At 44.0% G+C, this 20,307-nt stretch overlaps 1 protein-coding gene across 2 annotated transcripts; it reads left to right on the top strand.

Moving 5' to 3' along the window:
* The first annotated feature begins 5,013 nt into the window (after nucleotides 1-5,013).
* LOC107394063 (perforin-1) lies at nucleotides 5,014-11,674 on the top strand. 2 transcript variants are annotated; one of them, XM_054735469.2, is made up of 5 exons: nucleotides 5,014-6,105; nucleotides 6,283-6,558; nucleotides 6,706-6,977; nucleotides 8,984-9,125; nucleotides 9,236-11,674. In XM_054735469.2, exons 2-5 carry the CDS (start codon nucleotides 6,289-6,291, stop codon nucleotides 10,118-10,120), a joined length of 1,569 nt encoding a protein of 522 aa, XP_054591444.1. In that variant the 5' UTR covers nucleotides 5,014-6,105; nucleotides 6,283-6,288; the 3' UTR covers nucleotides 10,121-11,674. The 2 variants fall into 2 exon arrangements, with proteins under 2 accessions (XP_054591444.1, XP_054591443.1); XM_054735468.2 differs by having other exon boundaries at nucleotides 5,015-6,116.
* Nucleotides 11,675-20,307: the final 8,633 nt, after the last annotated feature.

The following is a 20,307-nucleotide window of genomic DNA, read 5'->3' as shown; positions in this document are numbered from 1 at the left end:
AATTTTGCACAAACACTTTTTACAGTATAGATAAAAATGTATTTTTTAACCGTAAAGGTAAAGACTGTTAAGACCCAGCCATAACATTTTATTTTGGTGAGATCTGCCAAACGTGTACCAAATTTGGCCCAACCAAACTCCAACACCACCTTTTAGCAGCACACAAGCTACCAACACGACAGCGATGACGACAGTGATGATGATGACTGAAGGACGAGCATATGCATAAACAAGTCAAGCAACACGTTCAAAAGCTAAACCCACAACTGAATCAGATGTCAAAAGGGGAAAAGACTCTTTGAGCACTTAAAGCGATCTTCTTCTGATGGTGTTTACATTCAAAAGTGGGAGGATGAGTTCTAGTGTTAGTGGCTATGTGGACTCACCAGTCTGAGAGGGCGACTTTTAAAACAATAAAAACTAAAATGATAAACCTCTGACTGTATTCTATATTGTAGTTTCTTGCTTATCTCAAAGTTTCATTTCTTTTTATTACAAGTCTGAAAATGTTTAACTAGCTGCGATACCGGTATTAGTGCGCAAAATGGATGTCATCTCTGAGAGAGTCACCGGACGGAATGGAGAGGTTTAAAAACTCAAAATTGGCTTCACTGAAGGACTGGAAATGATCAGTTTAAAGACTGAAGGCAGAGAGGAAAATTATCTCAGCTTGACTCAAACAAATTCTTTTTATCTGAATCTGACGCCCTGGTAGCCTTGAGCTGCAAGCAACTAAAACCCCCACAAAGGAATGCAGACAGATGCTGTGAAAACCCAACCTACCCCTGCCCTCCCTATGGAGGGTAACTCTGAAGTGCCTTTTTTTCCCTCCACCTGAACCAATCCTCTTATCTCTATTAAGGTAGCGCGACTCGGGTTGCGAATGACCACAGTCACCAGTTCTTGTCATGTGTCTTGCCCATGTATGTATGATCTCTGAATTGTGTTTACTGAAACTCTAATTTCCCTCTGGGATTAATAAAGTATTGATTGATTGATTGATAATTGGTATTTTCAGTCCGTGTACACGAGTCTTTGCGTCATTTACTGTGTTCAAATAAGGTTATTTACATCTTCAATAACAGAAAGTGATTTTAAAACTGCAAAAGGAATTAATGCTGCCCTCATGAGGCCTTCATGCCAAATACTGAATAATTAATTTACAGTATTAACTTTCTTATAATGTGTCTTTGTTTGGTCATTACAAAGGCAAAAGCTGTGTCTAAGCTCTTCTGAGGAGTACTTTCATATTAAAAATTGAATGTGGAACTGCTTAAAAACAGACGTTTTTTTAAATAATATCTCCAAGCAGAGGTGTGCAGAACCGGACAGTGAATAAGTCACAGCCACTCAGGTTCTGGGGAATCCCACAAAGTCTGTCCTTTAATAAACACACTCTCTTCAACAACCATGGGGGGGTGCATAGGTGTGTGTACTGGTTATGTAAGCTCTTGTGTGCAAAGAAAAGTGCACCCCTAGCTGCACATCAACATCTTCACTAGCTTTTTTTACTAGCTAGCTAACATTACACTGTGAGGCACAAGCTAATGTTTGCTAGCAAGAAAATGATGTATGGTAACGTGTAAAAATCCTATACACACAGGCCTTGAATACCTGTGAAGTTATTTAGCTTGGAAAAGTATTCTAAGAGGACTAAAATCAGCCATTGTACATCATTCTAATATTTTAAATAAGTAAATTATGAGCGATCCTGCAGAGTGTGTTTCTTTTAGTTAGCGACATGCTTTGTGCCCACTGGCAACTATTGTTGCCACTCACAGAAATAAGCCTATTAAGAAAAAGTATTTATCTTTGGTATAATTTTTGGATGGAGGGTTACTCTAGAGACTTGAATGAGCAAATTATTACAAATATGTTTTGAGCAGTTCATCAGAAATTTCTAAAAATTACCTGTTTCCAGAATGATTTGCAGTCACTATGTCTTCAGCGGGAAGGAGCAGGAAGCAGACGATGTCATATGCTAGGAAGCACTTGGAAACATTTTTTTAAACAAAACTTTTGTCTAAGTTGTTTACTAGCAAATAAGTGGAAAATGTTGGATTAGTAACACTGGAATATTTTATTGTGAGTCAAAAATGACAGTGATACCCTTTGGCAACAATAGTTGCCATTGGGGCTAAACGTTAATATTAATGAAATAAGTTGTTACATATATTGTACTCATTCATCTCACTAACCATAACAATATTGCACCAAAACAATAATCTTGAACCAGATGTAATATTTAAATAAAAGAACAAGCATGTTTCATTCAACATTTGAAGCAAGGAAGATTTTAGATTTTGACAACCAAACAGGAACATGAACTATCTCATTTCACAGCTGACAAGATCACCACACAGGGTGAATCCCTTAAAGAAGCACAGCCTTTTGTTATGCAGCTTTTATGTTCATGGGTTGTTAAAGAGAGGTCTTCACATAAACTTGAGGACATTGAAATCTTTTCTAGGATGCTTTGAATGTGTTTTTATGTTATGGTAGTCCAAACACACCAACATCGCCCTGCTTCTCCTCCAGCTTCACTGGCTGCCAGTCAACTTCAGGGTTCATTTCAAGATCCTGGTTCTGGTCTATAGGGCCTTACATGGACAAGCACCATCGTACATTGGTGATTTTCTTAGTCCCTACACCCCCAGCAGGTCCCTGAGGTCCAGTGATCAAAGCCTACTGGTTGTGCAGCAACAGGCTAAAGACCAAAGGTGACAGATCATTTGCTGCTGTGGCCCCCAGACTCTGGAACTCTCTCCCCCTGAGCCTGAGATCAGTGGACTCAGTGGTCTCCTTTAAAAAGCAGCTGAAAACTCACCTGTTCAAGCTGGTTTTGGTGTGACCTTCATCATCCTCTCCTTGTTCTGCTCTCCCCACCTATTCCACCTTCCTCAGGATCCACAGATTTCCCTCTTTCCTGTTCACTCTCTCTCTCTTTCTTTACAATTGCAATCACAATTGTTTAATTTTAGCTCATTCAAAATATATTTTTTAATCATTTTCTAAATTCTTTTTTATATTTTAATTTTTTTGTGAAGTGCCTCGTGATTTTTATCTTGAGAGACGCTATAGAAAAGACCTTTTTTTCTTCTACAAGGCTTTGGACAGATTCTTGCAGAGCTTTCCTATTATGTGAATTAAAAAATGTGCATGATTTTAAATAGATAGATAAGCTGCGTATTAATGGGAGATTTATATATTTTTCATGTAAATTTCAGTGGATAAAATAATAACCTATTATTCTGTGCAGTTCCTTTACTTAGCCAATGTCACTTTGAAAATAAAACTTTTAACCACGTATCACTGAAACTACACTGTATAACAGAATTAAAGTGTTGTTTTACTTTTTAATTTAACTTAGCTTTTATTTGATATATAATCAGTTAGATTACAAATCATTCATTTCATTAGTCCTTTAAGAACATTTTGGGCAGTATGGATAAAGATAATCAATCCTTTGAAAGAGTATTACCGAGTAGGGTGGCAGGAAGCTGGTACTTCAGCCATCTTCGGGCGAGAAGCGGAGGACACCCTGGACATATTCAGCAGGTCACATGGACACAAACAATGCCATAATGTTTTTGGCCTGTAGGAAGAAATTAAAGATCCTGGGAAAAACCCACTGGGGAGTAAATATAAACGCCACACAGAAAGGCTGAAGCTGGGATTGGAACCAACAACCTTGCTGGGATAAGAGCATTGTAGTAAAAATGTATATTACTTTATTATGAAAACATTACAACATTTTTGAGTTTTTTAGTTAGTTTAGTAGTTTTGTTTTTTACTTAAAGGTGTCCTACAAGGTGAGGACACATGCATCAATAGTGAAAATGGTGTCCAAGTACAGGATAATGTTCAGATACTCTAATGCAGTGGTTCTCAATTAGTGGGGAGTGCCCCACCGGGAGATTCCCCGATGGATAGTGCAGAATAGATGCCAAACACTCCACACTCCATACGACGCTAGCCCAAACTATATCTAATGTCCTTGTTGGACTTTGAAGGGGGAAAAAAAACAACAACAACAAAGAAGAATGTGAAAGTGGGTTGAGCATGGATGTAATTTTCACTTGGGAGGGAGGGGGAGGGGGGGGGGTCTTTACAGTATGCTCTAATGGGAAACAGGCTTCAACACAAACAGTTGTTTTCCGCTTGGTCCTAGAGCTCAACCAGTGTCAATTTAATAAAGCGTAATATTGTTTTGGATGGTAAAAAGTGCAGGGGTCAAAACTTGACTTTGGAAAAAGTTGGGGGGGACATGCCCCCCCCCCCCCCTCCCAAATTACGTCCATGGTGGGGAGAAATTAGCTAACGACACTGATCAGAGAAGCAGACTGTGTCTAAAAAAGAGCTTGATCTCAGCAGTTGCCTCCCTGCCACCAAGGAAGAAAAAGATCCTCAGTGAAGCACAAGCCCAAGTGTCTCACTAAAAAGTCTGTAAAAACACTCCGTTCAGTGCCGTAATGTTAAGATTTCAGTCTTCTTTTTGATTTTTAAAAATATATTTTGAGATTTACATTTGTTTTTAGCAATTGTTGTTATTTAAAATGACGTTGATGATTTCTTTAAGAGAACAGATATACTATGATCCCAAAAGAGAACACTTTATGTTGATATGTTTTTATGAGCACAAGTCTTTAATTATAATTAGCTTAATCATTTCTTTGGCCTGTATTTGATATATTTTTAAAAATGTTTCTAGTTATATATATATTTTTCCAAATAGTTCAAGAGATACTACAAAAAATGGGCAGTGTTTTGCACATTTATGGATTTTTCAATGGGCAATCTTATGGTTTTAAATAGTTTTATGGTGACTGTTTTCAATTAATTAATTAGAATCACATTTTAGTGATGAAAAATATTTCCAATACATTTAGTTATGGAGTATTAACATTTAAAATATTCAAAATAGTTTTTTTTTCAAATGGTTGAATTTTGTACTTGTTGATCAGTTTCAAAGTTTAATAAATCAGTCACTGAAGGCACCGTGCTCTATTTAAGGTCTTTTGTTTTTTACATCCAAAAATGTTTTTGCTCTGATTAGGGGTACTTGGCTGAAAAAAATATTTCACGGGGGTACATCAGTGAAAAAAGGTTGAGTACCACTGGAGTAGACCAAACATGACACTGCAGTCTGGAAATTGGTAAAATGAGGAAAACGTAACAATATGAAAAGTATGTTATGGATTCTGCTGAAATAAATGACAGAAGAGCAAGAAGCAAGAGATGAATGAAACTTATAACATTGAGCACAAACTTTCTATCACACCACTTAAAAAATGTATTGTTTCTCTGAATATAAGAACAAGAAGGAGCTACACGTCTGTCTGTGGCTAAAATAAACCTTTTGCACACAGAGCAGATAAGCACTTTTCTTCAGCCGGAAAACCACACACACACGCACGTGCACACCACTAACACACACACACACACACACCCATAAATAGACATGGTCAGAGCTGACCTAATATATTTTATGAAAGCCCATCAGGACTCAACGTGACTAGCTCAGATGTTACACAAACTCACATAAACTCAGACACATTTAACTCCATGCGGTACACACACAGGCATCTGCACACAGAGACACACACACCTCTCATAAAAAAAATAACTAGCTCAGATCTGTGTTTACCTCCTACACAAAAACGTCCCTCCCCCACACACTCACGTGCAAAAACAAATCAAGTACAGTGCTGAGTAGGATTTACAGAACTAGGTCTTGAGCATTAAAACAAAGCCACTCGTGCAGAGAAAATTTACAAAGCCGTGGGGAAAAGGAGATAAAAGAGGGAAGGGCGAGAGGACTGCGCAGACAAAGACTCAAAACAGGGAAACTCCCTCCTCTTCTAAAGGCGGAGGACAAAAACCAAAGAGAGCAACCAGCAGGCTTTCATCACAGCCTGCAAAACCAAACCTCTCCTCAGCCATTAATTAATTTCCATCAAGGCTTCAGTCACTTTGCACCTACATCATTTTACAGTCGATGCGGAATGTAAAGAGGAAGACTATGGACAATTAGACGGATGTGAAAAGAAAGCATCTGCTTGAAAGATTGCTGAGAGAAAATCTGGTGGACAAAATAAAAAATAGGTCAGTAAGAGGTAAGAGTGCATTTGCTCTGGTGTTGCGTCTCTTCTGCATGTTTTTAGCTGCAAACCCGTTTTAAAACAAAATAAGCTCATCCATTATTAAAGTCTTGCACATTTGAATTTAAATTATTTGCGAGAAAGAGTTTCTTTTTCACCCTGAATGCTTTGACTCATTCAGGTAACCATGGAAGCAGCAGGATCACCATGGAGGAATTTTGTCTTGTTTACACTGATGTTTCCAGTAATACTGGAGGTCCACAGGGTCCTGGGCTGTCGGCTTGGCACCGGACCAGAGTGTGAGAAGGCTCCTTTTGTTCCAGGCCACAACTTGGCTGGGGAGGGGTTTGATATAGTGCGACTGCGTCGAACTGGAGCGTATGTCATTAACGTCAAAGCTCATCTGGATGACAACCACACCTGCACACTGTGTCCAAACAGATTCCAGAATGGACAGGTGAAAACTGTATAACCTGCTGCTTGAATCTATCATTTCACTCCTCATGCAATGCAGTTTACACTCCAGTTCCAAACCCTTCATTTCCCATAATTCCATCCTGCTGCTCTGTACTTGTCTTAAATATTGCTGTTCTTCTCCCCTCAGATTCAGAGGCTCCCCGCCGCAGTGCTTGACTGGCGCCCCTTCAGCCGCTGCAGTAAGCAGCTTTCCAGTGCGCTCCACCACTCTGTGGACTCCCTGCTGCGCAGCTCCAACTCACTGGTTAACAACAACTGGGGTTTGGGGTTGAGCCTCTCCATGATCGGCCAGGCAGTGCTTGGAGGAAGCCGCTCAGATTTGGCAAAGTTTGCTCGCTCACAGCACAGTGTGGACAAAGCTACATTTGCCATTCATGAAATTAGCTGCTCCTACTACAGGTAAATTGTTGGATGCATGGGGTCCTTCTGTGCAAAAAAGTATAAAATACAGGACAAAGATTGCACAACATTTTAAAGAAATTACCTTGAAAGGCAACAAAAAGATGTAGAAAGACAAAGAAACATTGCTGCAAGAACAAAGATTATTTTTAGCTTGGCAAAGCAGACTACCGTAATTTCTGGACTATAGAGCTCCGGACATCACGTGACTCTCAGATAGTAGACGCCATGTTGGCAGGCAACAAAGGTAAACAAAATGAACGGAATCGGCTTGGATTTTACTTCGTCGGAGTTTACCTCACACATTAAAACCGAAGGAATCGTTTTATATAGTCAGAAACTAAATAGACTGAACATCTCCGACCCTTACCGTGCCCCTGGGATACTTTTTTAAACACCAGAAGCTGTCGGAGCGGACCCGGCCAGGGAACCCCTTGGGATTCCCCCGGAGGAGCTGGCCTAAGTGGCTGGGGGGAGGGAAGTCTGGGCCTCTCGACTTAGGCTACTGCCCCCGCAACCCGACTCCGGATAAGCGGATGAAAATGGATGGATGGACAAATAACATAGATTTACATGTAAGTAGTTTAAATAGAGTGCTGTGCTGTTTGAATGTATAAACTGAACGCCAAGAGAAATCACTAGTCTGATTTTTTTTCCGTGAATAAAATAAATATGCCAAGCTGGAGCGTCTCAGGATCTGTCTGAGATCTGTCTCGGTGAAACAGATAATAGCAATCCAAAGTGCTTTTTATGTGTGATCTGACAATTGATCAACCATTGCTTAAAATTAAATACAGCTTAGTCGGTTAATTGCTGTCATCATAAAACACGTAAACGGCAGCACGCAGAAATCACGAGGCAACGTGTTACGTGACGTTTACTTGTTGCTATGAGTAACAAGACAGAAAAAGCCACGCCAAAATAAGTTTAGGAAGCCCACTAAGAATCGTAATAAAAGCATTTAAAATAAATACCATATACAGTTGAGGAAACGTTGGTTTAAGTACCTGATATGAAGCGGTCGCTGCATAAGCGAAAACCTTTACTCTCGGGGTCCCACAGTTTCATTTCAGCCCGGTCACTAGCGTGTTTTATTACAATGATCACACGTTTGCGGCGCTCCGGATCTTGGGGAATCCTGTAGATGGCTCATTCCTTATGTTGTCCGTGTCTGCTCTGGCATCGTGGGACACAACAGGAATCTACCATATTTACCGTTTGATTGAGTTTTCTGACAATAACAAATAGTCCAGCTGCGGGCTTCTGCCTGCCAAGATGGCGCCGTTTCAATTTGAACTGTTGCATGCCGGGAGAAGTGACGTCAACTCCCGGAGCTCAATATAAGCCGTACCGGGCTAAAAGCCGCAGATATCTACTGAATTGAAAACGTAGTTTAACTGAATGTAACTGAACGGATCGGTATCAAACAAAACAGAAAAGTTATTGATTAGTTTATTCATCGTCCTCCTGCGCACTGAAACCACTGAAGTCATCTTCTTCAGTGTCGGAGATTAACAGCCTCAGAAGAGCTTCGTCACATACCTTTTCTGTGGCGATGTCAGTGTCGCTCTCTGTGTTGCTGTCATCATCCCGGGGTGAAGCTGGGAAAACAAGCAGCGCCGTTTTACTGTGAAAAAAAATCCTCCTGGGCGCTTTCCGTAGCACTCCTTTAACCATTCCTTCATTAGACTTTCCAGCATCCATCCGTTCTGGTTACCAAAGCCGCACCTCATTATAAGCCGCATGGTTCAAAGTGTGGGAAAAAGTAGCGGCTTATAGTCCGGAAAATACGGTAAATAATTATATTATTTAAACTTTGCAAAGCAAGAATTTGGTCTAGATCACTCGGTCAAAGATTTAAAGGAAGAGAACAAAATCAACACTGAATGTGTTATCACAATAAGTCTACATGCTTGCAAACTTTGCAACATCTTTCCATTAAGGAAATAACCGTCTTTGTTGCAAATAAAATCCAGGCTATGCAACCGTGGTGTTTGCTTTTGTAGCTACAGGCTGGCCGACCACCCCCAGCTGAGTGCAGAGTTCACCAAGCATCTGAAGAGACTCCCGCAGAGTTTAGACACAGTCCAGAACAAAGCCCTGTACAGACGGCTCATAGACACCTACGGGACACACTATATACATCAGGTCAGAGAAACTAGCTGGATACACACAAGTTTCTGTTGCAGCTTATAAGACCTGCTGCTGAAAACGTTTAAGATGCCGTAAATCTTTGCTGAGCTACTTTTGTTTTTTAGGTCCAGCTTGGAGGTAAAGTGAGGCGAATCACCGCCTTCAGGACATGCTTGGCCACTCTGAAGGGGTTCTCAGAGTCTGAAATCAAAAACTGCCTGAATCTTGAACTCCGCATGGCTCTGGGTTTTCTCCCCGCCAATGCATCCTTCTCCAACAAGTGTGACAACCTCCTGAAGGGGAATCTTAGCATGGGGTTCTACCAGGGCTTCATGACACATAAGATTGAGGTCATTGGAGGGGAGAAGTATTTCCCTGACATCCTCTACCAGCGAGATCCATCCGAAGCATACCACAGCTGGATAAACAGCCTCCACGACAACCCAGACGTGGTTTCTTATGCCATCTTCCCACTGCACCATCTGGTGGAGGACACAGAAATCAGTGCTAACCTGAGAAGCATGGTCACCGATTACATCAAAGAGAACCAGTTGGAAGAACAGCACGGTGTGAAGAATTGCTCCCCGACTCCCAACGTGGATCACAACTGCTGCCCTTTGAGAGCCAGCAGAGGAACTCTGAGGCTGGAAATGCACAGAGCAGCAGGGCTGAGGGCCGACACCTTCACAAAAACAGACGCGTACGTTAAGATCTTCTATGGCGGCATTTACGAAGAGACTGAAACAGTGATGGACAACAATGACCCAGTATGGAACGCTACGTATGATTTTGGTTCAGTGGAGATGGGTCAGGACCTGAGGCTGGAAGTCTGGGACAGGGATGTGCTTTATAATGATGTAGCAGGGATTTGTGTTGTTTATCCAGAGAAGGGGACCCATTCTTTAAGCTGTCAGCTACGTAAAGGAGTTCTTTATTTCACTTACACCGTAACATGTGATGCCCATCTGACAGGGTTCAGGTGTGGACGATATTCTCCAAATGCAGAGTAAACTGGATTGTCAAAATTCTCCTGCAAGTTTGAGCAGTCTTGTTCTACTGCACTAAACTTTTATTATTTTCTTTCATATTTTATCAGTGTAGATAGCTTGTTAAGTCATGCTTTATATGTAAATATGTAGTCTGGCCACGACCCATAGACAGAGCTTAGTTGTAAGGATGAAATCTACGGTTATCTTCCTAACAGTTTTTGCACCCAGGCTAGGATCAATCAGAGCAACAAACAACATGATGTATTTATCACTACAAAAAGCAGCCTAAGGGGCAGTCTGCAATACACCGTCAAAGAAGTACTTATATCTGCTCACGTCTCAAAGAAAAGTCCAAGTCTAAACAGATCAAAGATGACGCCAAAGTAATTTCAAACAAGCACCATTCCTGAGCTGATCCAATCGTTATTTGGCTCTGTTGCAACTCTGCTGTCATTGTAAAAAAAAATAAAAATCTCTGCCATAATAGTGCCAAGCCCACACAATGTCTAACTACAAACACATGGCGCTTACACATTAGGGTCAGTACAGTCGGGTACAGGACCAGAATTTGATTTCACACATGGGTCACATATGAGTTTTCCGTTCTGAGGTGACTTTTTTCAGACGTCTTCCCCAGAGGTCTGACTGTGACCAAAGTGACACTACAGACTGATTGGCTGGCTGAAATTATGCTTACCAACTCCAATTGGCAAGTAGAATCAGTCAGTGGGAGGTTCCCACATGCGCAAATTTTCATGCTTGATGCTGTTAAGTCAACTTCTCTGTCTGTAGCAAGGAGCTGCAGCTCAGTGGGAATGGGAAAAGAGAGAGAGCTGTGTGTGTGTGTGTGTGTGTGTGTGTGTGTGGCCCTGTCCTCGCTCAGAGCAGCAAATTGCACGGAGCTCTTGCCCCAGCGAGCCGGCAGACAGCTGCTCAGTGGGAGGAGAAAGCAGAGTGTGTGTGGCCCACAGCAGCAGAGAACAAGAGTTTTATGAGGACACACACAGCAAATTAATAAAATAATGTGGTTCAGAGTCTCTATGCCCACCTTTGTTTATCATTTTATGGAGACACCACGGACTTCCCCATGCATCTTAAACGCTGCCCACGGGCTCTTGGACGCATTTCTGAGAAGTCCTTCAGAATTGCACGTGAACACTACACTGCCTGTACGAGACTGAACGGACACGATCCTCCCCCAACAGTACTGACCCTAATGTGTAAGCGGCAATAAAGGGCTGTGATTGGGTCGGCCTACACTGAGCCGAGCTAATGGAAAGAAGCTAGAAGAACATGCAGAGCTAATTATTTTGCTGCTGCTACATCTAGATTACTAGGCTAGTAGATTAAAACGTCTGAAAACAAAAGTTATTGACTTCTCAGTTTTTCCTCATGTCATTTTACCATGATCAGTGAAAAGGTCATTTCAAAAGTATTTCAAAAAATGTTTTGTAATTTACATGAAGTAGACAGTATTAGAGAACATATTAATCTTTGTATAAAATAAAGCAGACATTTTCGCATTCCCAATTACCTGCTTTTGTAAATTTTTGTAACAATAAACCAATGATCTTACCAACTAGACTGTTTTGTGATGCATATAAGTGCACCGATTTCAGAAAAAAAATGAGACTTGCTATTTTGAAGAATCCATTTGAAGAATCCTCCTTGAACCGTCACCTTATCGTGGTGGAGGAGTTTGAGTGCCCTAATGATCCTAGGAGCTATGTTGTCTGGGGCACTTAGTGCCCCTGGTAGGGTCTCCCATGACAAATTGGTCTTAGGTGAAGGGTGAGACAAAGAACGGTTCGAAGGATCTTTCATGGCGGTGAAAACGAAGAGTCGGAGTACCCGGCCCGGAGGGTTACCGGGGTCCCACCCTGGAGCCAGGCCTGGGGTTGGGGCCCGTGAGCGAGCGCCTGGTGGCCGGGCTTTCGCCCATGGGGCCCGGCCGGGCCCAGCCCGAACCGGATACATGGGCTCGTCCAACTGTGGACCCACCACCTGCAGGAGGAACATGAAGGGTCCGGTGCAATGTGAATCGGGTGGCAGACCAAGGCGGGAGCCTTGGCGGTCCAATCCCCGGACAAGAAAACTAGTTTTTGGGACATGGAACGTCACCTCGCTGGCGGGGAAGGAGCCGGAGCTTGTGGCAGAGGTTGAGCGGTACCGGCTAGATATAGTCGGACTCACCTCGACACATTGCATTGGCTCTGGAACCCGAGACCTGGAGAGGGGTTGGACACTCTACTTTGCTGGAGTTGATCCGGGTGAGAGGCGGAGGGCTGGGGTTGGCTTTTTGTTAGCCCCGAGACTCTCTGCCTGTGTGTTGGGGTTTACCCCGGGGGACAAGAGGGTAGCTTCCTTGCGCCTTCGGGTCGGGGAACGGGTCCTGACTGTTGTTTGTGCTTATGGGCCAAATATCAGTTCAGAGTACCCACCCTTTTTGGAGTCCCTGGGACGAGTGCTAGATAGTGCTCCATCAGGGGACTCCATTGTCCTGCTGGGGGACTTCAATGCTCACGTGGGCAATGACAGCTTGACCTGGAGGGGTGTGATTGGGAGGAACGGCCCACCTGATCAGAACTCGAGCGGTGTTTTGTTATTGGACTTCTGTGCAAGCCGCAGTTTGGCCATAACGAACACCATGTTCGAACATAAGGATGCCCACCGGTACACTTGGTACCAGGGCAGCCTAGGTCACAGGTTGATGATAGATTTTGTAGTCGTATCATCTGACCTGCGGCCGTATGTTTTGGACACCCGAGTGAAGAGAGGGGCGGAGCTGTCAACTGATCACCACCTGGTGGTGAGTTGGATCAGATGGCAAGGGAACATGCCGCGTAGACCTGGCAGACCCAAACGCATAGTGAGGGTCTGCTGGGAACGCCTGGCAGAAGAACCTGTCAAGACAGTCTTCAACTCCCACCTCCGGCAGAGCTTTGACCACGTCCCGAGAGCAGTGGGGGACATTGAGTCCGAGTGGGCCTTGTTCCACTCTGCGATTGTCGAGGCGGCTGTTGCTAGCTGTGGTCGTAAGGTGGCCGGTGCCAGTCGTGGTGGCAACCCCCGTACCCGCTGGTGGACACCAGAGGTTCGGGGAGCCGTCAGGCTGAAGAAGGAGGCCTACAGGGCGTGGCTGGTCTGTGGGTCTCCGGAGGCAGCAGACAGGTACCGGATAGCCAAGCGGGGTGCAGCAGTGGCAGTTGCCGAGGCAAAATCTCGGGCGTGGGAGGAGTTTGGTGAGGCCATGGAGAAAGACTATCGATCGGCTCCAAAGAGGTTCTGGCAAACTGTCCGGCGCCTCAGGAGAGGAAGGCAGCAACTCGCTCACACTGTTTACAGTGGGGATGGGGAGCTGCTGACGTCAACTGAGGCTATAGTCGGACGGTGGAAGGAATACTTTGAGGAGCTCCTCAATCCCACCAATGCGCATTCCGAGGAGGAACCAGAGCTGGGAGGCCTGGGGATGGACTGTCCGATCTCGGGGGCAGAAGTTGCTGAGGTAGTCAAACAACTACACAGCGGCGGAGCCCCGGGGGCGGATGAGGTTCGTCCTGGGTATCTCAAGGCTATGGATGTTGTAGGGCTGTCATGGTTGACACGTCTCTACAACATTGCGTGGTCATCGGGGGCAGTTCCTAGGGAGTGGCAGACCGGGGTGGTGGTCCCCATCTTTAAGAAGGGTGACCTGAGGGTGTGTTCCAACTATAGGGGGATCACACTCCTCAGCCTCCCTGGAAAGGTCTACGCCAAGGTACTGGAGAGGAGGGTCCGATCGATAGTTGAATCTCAGATAGAGGAGGAGCAATGTGGTTTTCGTCCTGGCCGTGGAACTGTGGACCAGCTCTATACCCTTGCAAGGGTGATGGAGGGGGCATGGGAGTTTGCCCAACCAATCCACATGTGCTTTGTGGATTTGGAGAAGGCTTATGACCGTGTCCCCAGGGGCACCCTGTGGGGGACGCTCCAGGAGTATGGGGTGGGTGGCTTTCTGTTAAGGGCCATTCAGTCCCTTTACCAGAGGAGCGTGAGTTTGGTCCGCATAGCCGGTAGTAAGTCGGACCTGTTCCCAGTGAGGGTTGGACTCCGCCAGGGCTGCCCTTTGTCACCGGTTCTGTTCATCACTTTTATGGACAGAATTTCTAGACGCAGCCGTGGTGTGGAGTGTGTCGAGTTTGGTGGCAGGAGAATCTCGTCTCTGCTTTTTGCGGATGATGTGGTCCTCCTAGCTTCATCCAGCTCTGACCTTCAGCTCTTGCTGGGTAGGTTCGCGGCCGAATGTGAAGCGGCTGGGATGAGGATCAGCACCTCCAAATCTGAGACCATGGTTCTCGACCGGAAAAGGGTGGCTTGCCACCTCCGGGTCGGGGGAGAGGTCCTACCTCAAGTGGAGGAGTTTAAGTATCTCGGGGTCTTGTTCACGAGTGAGGGTAGGAGGGATCGGGAGATCGACAGGCGGATTGGTTCGGCATCTGCAGTGATGCGGACGCTGAGCCGATCTGTCGTGGGGAAGAGGGAGCTGAGCCAGAAAGCCAGGCTCTCGATTTACCGGTCGATCTACGTCCCAATCCTCACCTATGGTCATGAGCTTTGGGTAATGACCGAAAGAACGAGATCGCGGATACAAGCGGCCGAAATGAGTTTCCTCCGTAGGGTGGCCGGGCTCAGCCTTAGAGATAGGGTGAGGAGCTCGGACATTCGGGAGGGACTCGGAGTAGAACCGCTGCTCCTCCGGATCGAAAGGAGCCAGTTGAGGTGGTTTGGGCATCTGGTCAGGATGCCTCCTGGACGCCTCCCCGGGGAGGTGTTTCGGGCATGTCCTGCCGGCAGAAGGCCCCCGGGTCGACCCAGGACACGTTGGAGAAGTTACATCTCCAATCTGGTCCGGGAACGCCTTGGGGTCCTGCCGGAGGAGCTGGTGGACAAGGCCGGGGAGAGGACGGCCTGGAGCTCCCTAGTTGGGATGCTGCCCCCGCGACCCGGACCCGGATAAGCGGAGGAAGACGACGACGACGACATTTGAATTTTAATGTGGTAAGTGCCATTTAATCAGGCATAGCTTTTAAATTAATTATCAATTGGTTTTACTAGAATATGCTGGTGAAGGTTCTCAGTCATCCATCCATCCATTTTCATCCACTTATCCGGAGTCAGGTCACAGGGGCAGCAGCTTAAGTCGAGAGGCCCAGACGTCCCTCTCCCCAGCCACTTGGGCCAGCTCCTCCAAGGAAATCCCAAAGCGTTCCCTGGCCAGGTGAGAAACATAGTCCCTCCACCATGTCCTGGGTCTACCTTTAGGCCTCCTCCCGGTTGGACATGCCCAGAAAACCTCATCAGGGAGGTGTCCAGGAGGCATCCTGACCAGATGCCCGAGCCACCTCAACAGCTCATGACCATAGGTGAGGGTAGGAACATAGATAGACCAATAAATCAAGAGCTTCGCCCTTCTGACTCAGCTCTCTCTTCACCATGACAGACCGGTACAACGCCCGCATCACTGCAGATGCAGCACCAATCCGCCTATCGATCTCACGCTCCAGTTTTTCCTCACTCGTGAACAAGACCCCGAGATACTAAAACTCCTCCACTTGAGGCAGGACCTCATCCCTGACCCGGAGAAGGCATTCTACCCTTTTCCGAATCAAGACCATGGTCTCAGATTTAGAGGAGCTGATTCTCATCCCAGCTGCTTCACACTCGGCTGCGAACCGCTCCAGCAAAAGCTGAAGATCCCGTTCTGATGAAGCCAACAGGACAACATCATCTGCAAAAAGCAGAGACCTGATCCTCAGGCCACAACAACGGATGCCCTCCACACCTTGGCTGCGCCTAGAAATCCTGTCCATAAAGGTTTTGAACAGAATCAGTGGGCAGCCTTGGTGGAGTCCAACTCTCACTGGGAACGAGCCCGACTTACTGCCGGCAATGCGGACCGAGCTCTGACACCGCCGGTCATACAGGGACCAAACAGCCCACATCAGAGGGCCTGAGCCATCCGCCGCAACTCACTGGGGATTTGAGAAGACAGCCGATACGCATGCACCATTTATATGGTGTGGCTGCATAATGCAATTTCTTAATAGATTCTATTTCCTAACAAAATAAATTTTGTCTTTATCTGAGCAAAACTAATGAATTCAAAAGGCGAACTATTGGTAGTGTATTCTATGTTAAAGAATGTAAGTACCTACGCCTTGTGTTTTCTGATGACATCATCCCTTTACAATATTCTATTGAAGGCTCACTGATCAGTAACGAGAAAAGTGTCAAGATTGACTGTGTTACTAAAATTCAACTTTAATAATTTTCAGAAAAGAAAAAGATGTTTCTTTAGGTTTATAGTTTTCAGGTTAAGATAAATAAAAGGAGCAGTATCTGCACAATCATGTGTGTGCCATCTAGCTTTACTCGCATTTTAGAGAGAATGCAAGACTGCCTGTAGCAAAGTTTTTAATTGGCGAAATAAGTACTAGATAATATTCACCAAATCTACCAGATAAAGTACCAAATGGACTTGTACATGTCTAGTAATGGCTCGATATAACAAGTTCTTATTGCTTCTACATACCGTGAAAAATCCTCAATGCTATTTACACTGCTAAACTGGAGCATGAACTAATTTTGCCTGTATTTTTGTGTAAAATAATTCTTGTTTAAATATTTAACTTAATTTTCAAGTATAAGAGGTTTTGTCAGAAAGTCTGAATAATCCATGCATACATAAATATGTTCGATAAATTTGAAAAAAAAAAAACAACTAAAGAAAGGCATTTAAAAATTAAATTCATCAACTATAATCAAAATATGTGCTGTCAATTAGAAAAGGTAGAAAAATGAATGCTGAGTGATTTACTTAAATGTGACAACTGATTAAAACAACAAATTTGCTTTGTTACAGGCTGATTAGGACCTCATTTCTGACGATCACACTGACGCCACTGAGACACCAGTCTGTCTTTTATTTTCTTCAAACCAGCTGATTCGTTCCTATAAGCTGCTCACCCAACTGGTTCAGCCTGTGTGGATTTTCCACCAAGACTTTCATGAATGTATTTTTGAGTTTTAGAAGTGCACGTTCAAAAAGATACGCTGGAAATTCCCTGGGTTTTCTTGGTAAAGAAACCTCGTGATGATTCATAGACATGAAAACACTGCCAAACTCTCATGGCAATAAGACCACATTCACAGTCTTTCACTTTCTTTTTATAGGAAAAAGACAACCATCGGATCTGGGTCTATGGTGTGGTGCGGGGTGGTGTTGATAAGGTTGCATCATTTCCCTATCCCACCTCTCTTTTGCACAAACAACTACTATAAGTGGGCAAGTGAAGCTAACCTGGTTCATACTTCTCTGCCAGGAAGTCTGAACTCACACACATATTGATGGTGATTAAACATTAAAATCCCATTAGTTGTCACACACGCTGGTGTGTGGTGAAATGTGTTCTCTACATTTCCCCTATCCCCTAGGGGAGCAATGAACTGCAGACACGGCCATGCTCGGGAACCATTTGGTGGTTTAACCCCCCCAATCAAACCCCTTAATGCCAACTGTCAAGAGAGGAGGCACTGGGTCCCATTTTTTAAAGTCTGGCATGACCTAACTGTGGATCTCCCAGTCTCAGGGCAGACACTCATACCACTGAGTTGAGCAGATACATTTATTTTGTTCTCCAATGGTGTGCCAGTGTAGCGTCCAGCAACGGTCAGTTTTAGGTACTGTTTGACCATTCAACATCTGGTCAAAAATGTGTTCCCTTTAAATCAGCCTGCCTTCATCCCATCAGCTGGAGCTCAGAGCCTCTCTGTAGCTCTGAACACAGATAACGAATTGTCAACAAAAATGTTTTCTCCTCAAGGTCCAAGTTTCCCTTATCGTCCTACAGGATTCTTCATTCAATTCAATTCAATTCAAAAATACTTTATTAATCCCAGAGGGAAATTGATTGCTGCAGTAGATCATAATAATAATAATAATAATAATAATAATCAAGTCATCAAAGAGTTATTGTATATTACAATGGCTGTTGGCAGGAAGGATCTCCAGTAGCGGTCAGTGTTGCAGCGAAACTGAAGAAGCCTCTGACTGAAGACACTCTTCCGTTGTCGGACAGTCTTGTGAAGAGAATGCTCAGGGTTGTCCATCATTTTCTTGATTCTCTGGAGAATCCTTCTTTGCATCATCTCCTCCAGCGGTTCCACAGTCGTCCCCAGAACAGAACCGGCCTTTTTTATTAGGCCGTTGAGCCTTTTCAGGTCCCTGCTTCTGATGCTGCTCCAAATAAGTGAACACTTGCAGCCCGGATCAGTTGCTAAATCAAAGAATGATTTCCTAAATAAATATGAACTTCTAAAACTTATAAGCGAGATAATCATTAAATAAATGTTTGTTTATTGCTACTTACAATAATTATAATATAATGAAATGTTTTCATTAATCTGTGCTCAATGATTGAAATGAAGGTTATGTTATGATTACATTGAAAGATTGATATATGTTTCAGCACGTTGAGATGACAAGGTCATCACCATTTGCACTCACACAAGGGCAAAGTAAGGTTAAGTTAAACTCATGACACAATGATAGTCCTTCACCCCAGATCAGAGCATCCAGTATCAAGAAAGGCGTGTTTCTGAGTTGTCTTGGTAATTCCTCAACTTGTCAACCTCTGGTTGGCTACACAAATCATAATATGAGAACATTAAAACTGGATCACTCTGGTGATTCAGCAGTTCAGTTCGCTTCAGACCGGCCATCTGATGCAAAACCCTCTTTAACCTTTAAAGCTTTTGAAACGTCGTCAAAATCTTGTTGCACCTGCGAAGCTGATACAGCAAACAGTTCCTGCAAAACAAGCTGATATTGTTGAGACTCCTTAAGAGTCCACCAGAGATGCGCGGTTCCATCCGTCTGTCGTGACCCGAGACATCTCTGGACTGAAGAGTCGGTGCCACGGTATTCTACAGCCCTTCGATGCCAGAGGTCATCCGACCTCTCTGACCTTCGGATCCACCAAGAGGGTCTCCGGAACTGGTGAAGTAGACATTGGACTATTCTAAAGTGGTCTTCTATGAGCCCGGACCTCAATCCTATTGAGCATTGCTGGAAGGAACTGAAACATGCCGTCTGGAAAAGGCGCCCTTCAAACCTGAGACAACTGGAGCAGTTTGCTTTAGAAAAGTGAGCCAAAATACCTGCTGACAGGTGCAGAAGTCTCACGAACAGGTACAGAAATCATTTGACAGCAGTGACTGCACAAAATATGACATTAGAGGTACCATCATTTTGTCCAGGCCTGTTCCATGAGTTTATTTTTTTTAATCATTCCATTGAAGCAAAGTTGAAAAGCAATGTCTGACTTTCATTGGTTAAATTTAATAGAAATTTTACTTTTTTTTTTTTGTCAAGAATCAAGTTATTCCTGTGACCATTGTGGGTTTTTCTTTCATTAACCAAAGGGTACAATTTTGTCCATGTCTGTAGGGCCCGACCGATATATCGGCCGGCCGATATTGGAGTCATTAACAGCATCAGCTATCGGCCAAAAAGATGGCCGATATGGCCAATATTGCGCTACCTATCCAGCAGATGGCGCCACCTTTATGAACCCATGTTGTGTGGCTCTACTCCTTTGAACTTTGAACACAAATTATTGTTTTGGAACTTTTTTTAAAATGTATTCTTATTTATGTTTCTTATGTGCAATTATTTCCTGTCCAGGGTGAATAAGTTCACCAAGTTACCTTCCACAGAGTGTTGCTTTGTTACAAAGCACAAGTATTACGTTTTATTTATTGCTGCATTTTTATTATTTTAATATTCTAATAGGGATCTTCTGTCCCTAAACTTGTGTGTTTTGTTAGATCGCCCAGAGTTAGCAAAGTCAGAAACAACATTTTGTAACCAGTTGTTTTAGCATAAAGCAATAGAAGGGAAGGCTTGCATTCACCTACATAAAAAACACTACAATATATGTGAATTCACTTACATTGTTTATGCTAAACTAAGACAACCAACTGCTGCCAGGTCATATTGGGCTGGTTATAAAATGCTTTTTCTGACTTGTCTAACTCTGGGGAATCTTAAGGCACAACTCTACTGAGTGGTGGAATATTCCTTAAAGTTAAAATGTATTTGTGGAAACCACAGTTTACAAGAAAACACTTGAATGTTAGATTTATGCGGTGACTGAGTTTGTGTGTTC

Source organism: Nothobranchius furzeri, chromosome 17 (genome assembly GCF_043380555.1).
Source record: "Nothobranchius furzeri strain GRZ-AD chromosome 17, NfurGRZ-RIMD1, whole genome shotgun sequence".
Taxonomy (NCBI): domain Eukaryota; kingdom Metazoa; phylum Chordata; class Actinopteri; order Cyprinodontiformes; family Nothobranchiidae; genus Nothobranchius; species Nothobranchius furzeri.
This window is presented reverse-complemented; position numbering and strand designations above follow the sequence as displayed.

Bases quoted from the DNA above. Each gene is read 5' to 3' on its own strand.
- LOC107394063 (XM_054735469.2), top strand. From the start codon at position 6,289: ATGGAAGCAGCAGGATCACCATGGAGGAATTTTGTCTTGTTTACACTG. The intron at 6,978-8,983 runs GTAAATTGTTGG...TTGCTTTTGTAG, and splicing joins ATTAGCTGCTCCTACTACAG to CTACAGGCTGGCCGACCACC. The intron at 9,126-9,235 runs GTCAGAGAAACT...TTTGTTTTTTAG, and splicing joins GGACACACTATATACATCAG to GTCCAGCTTGGAGGTAAAGT.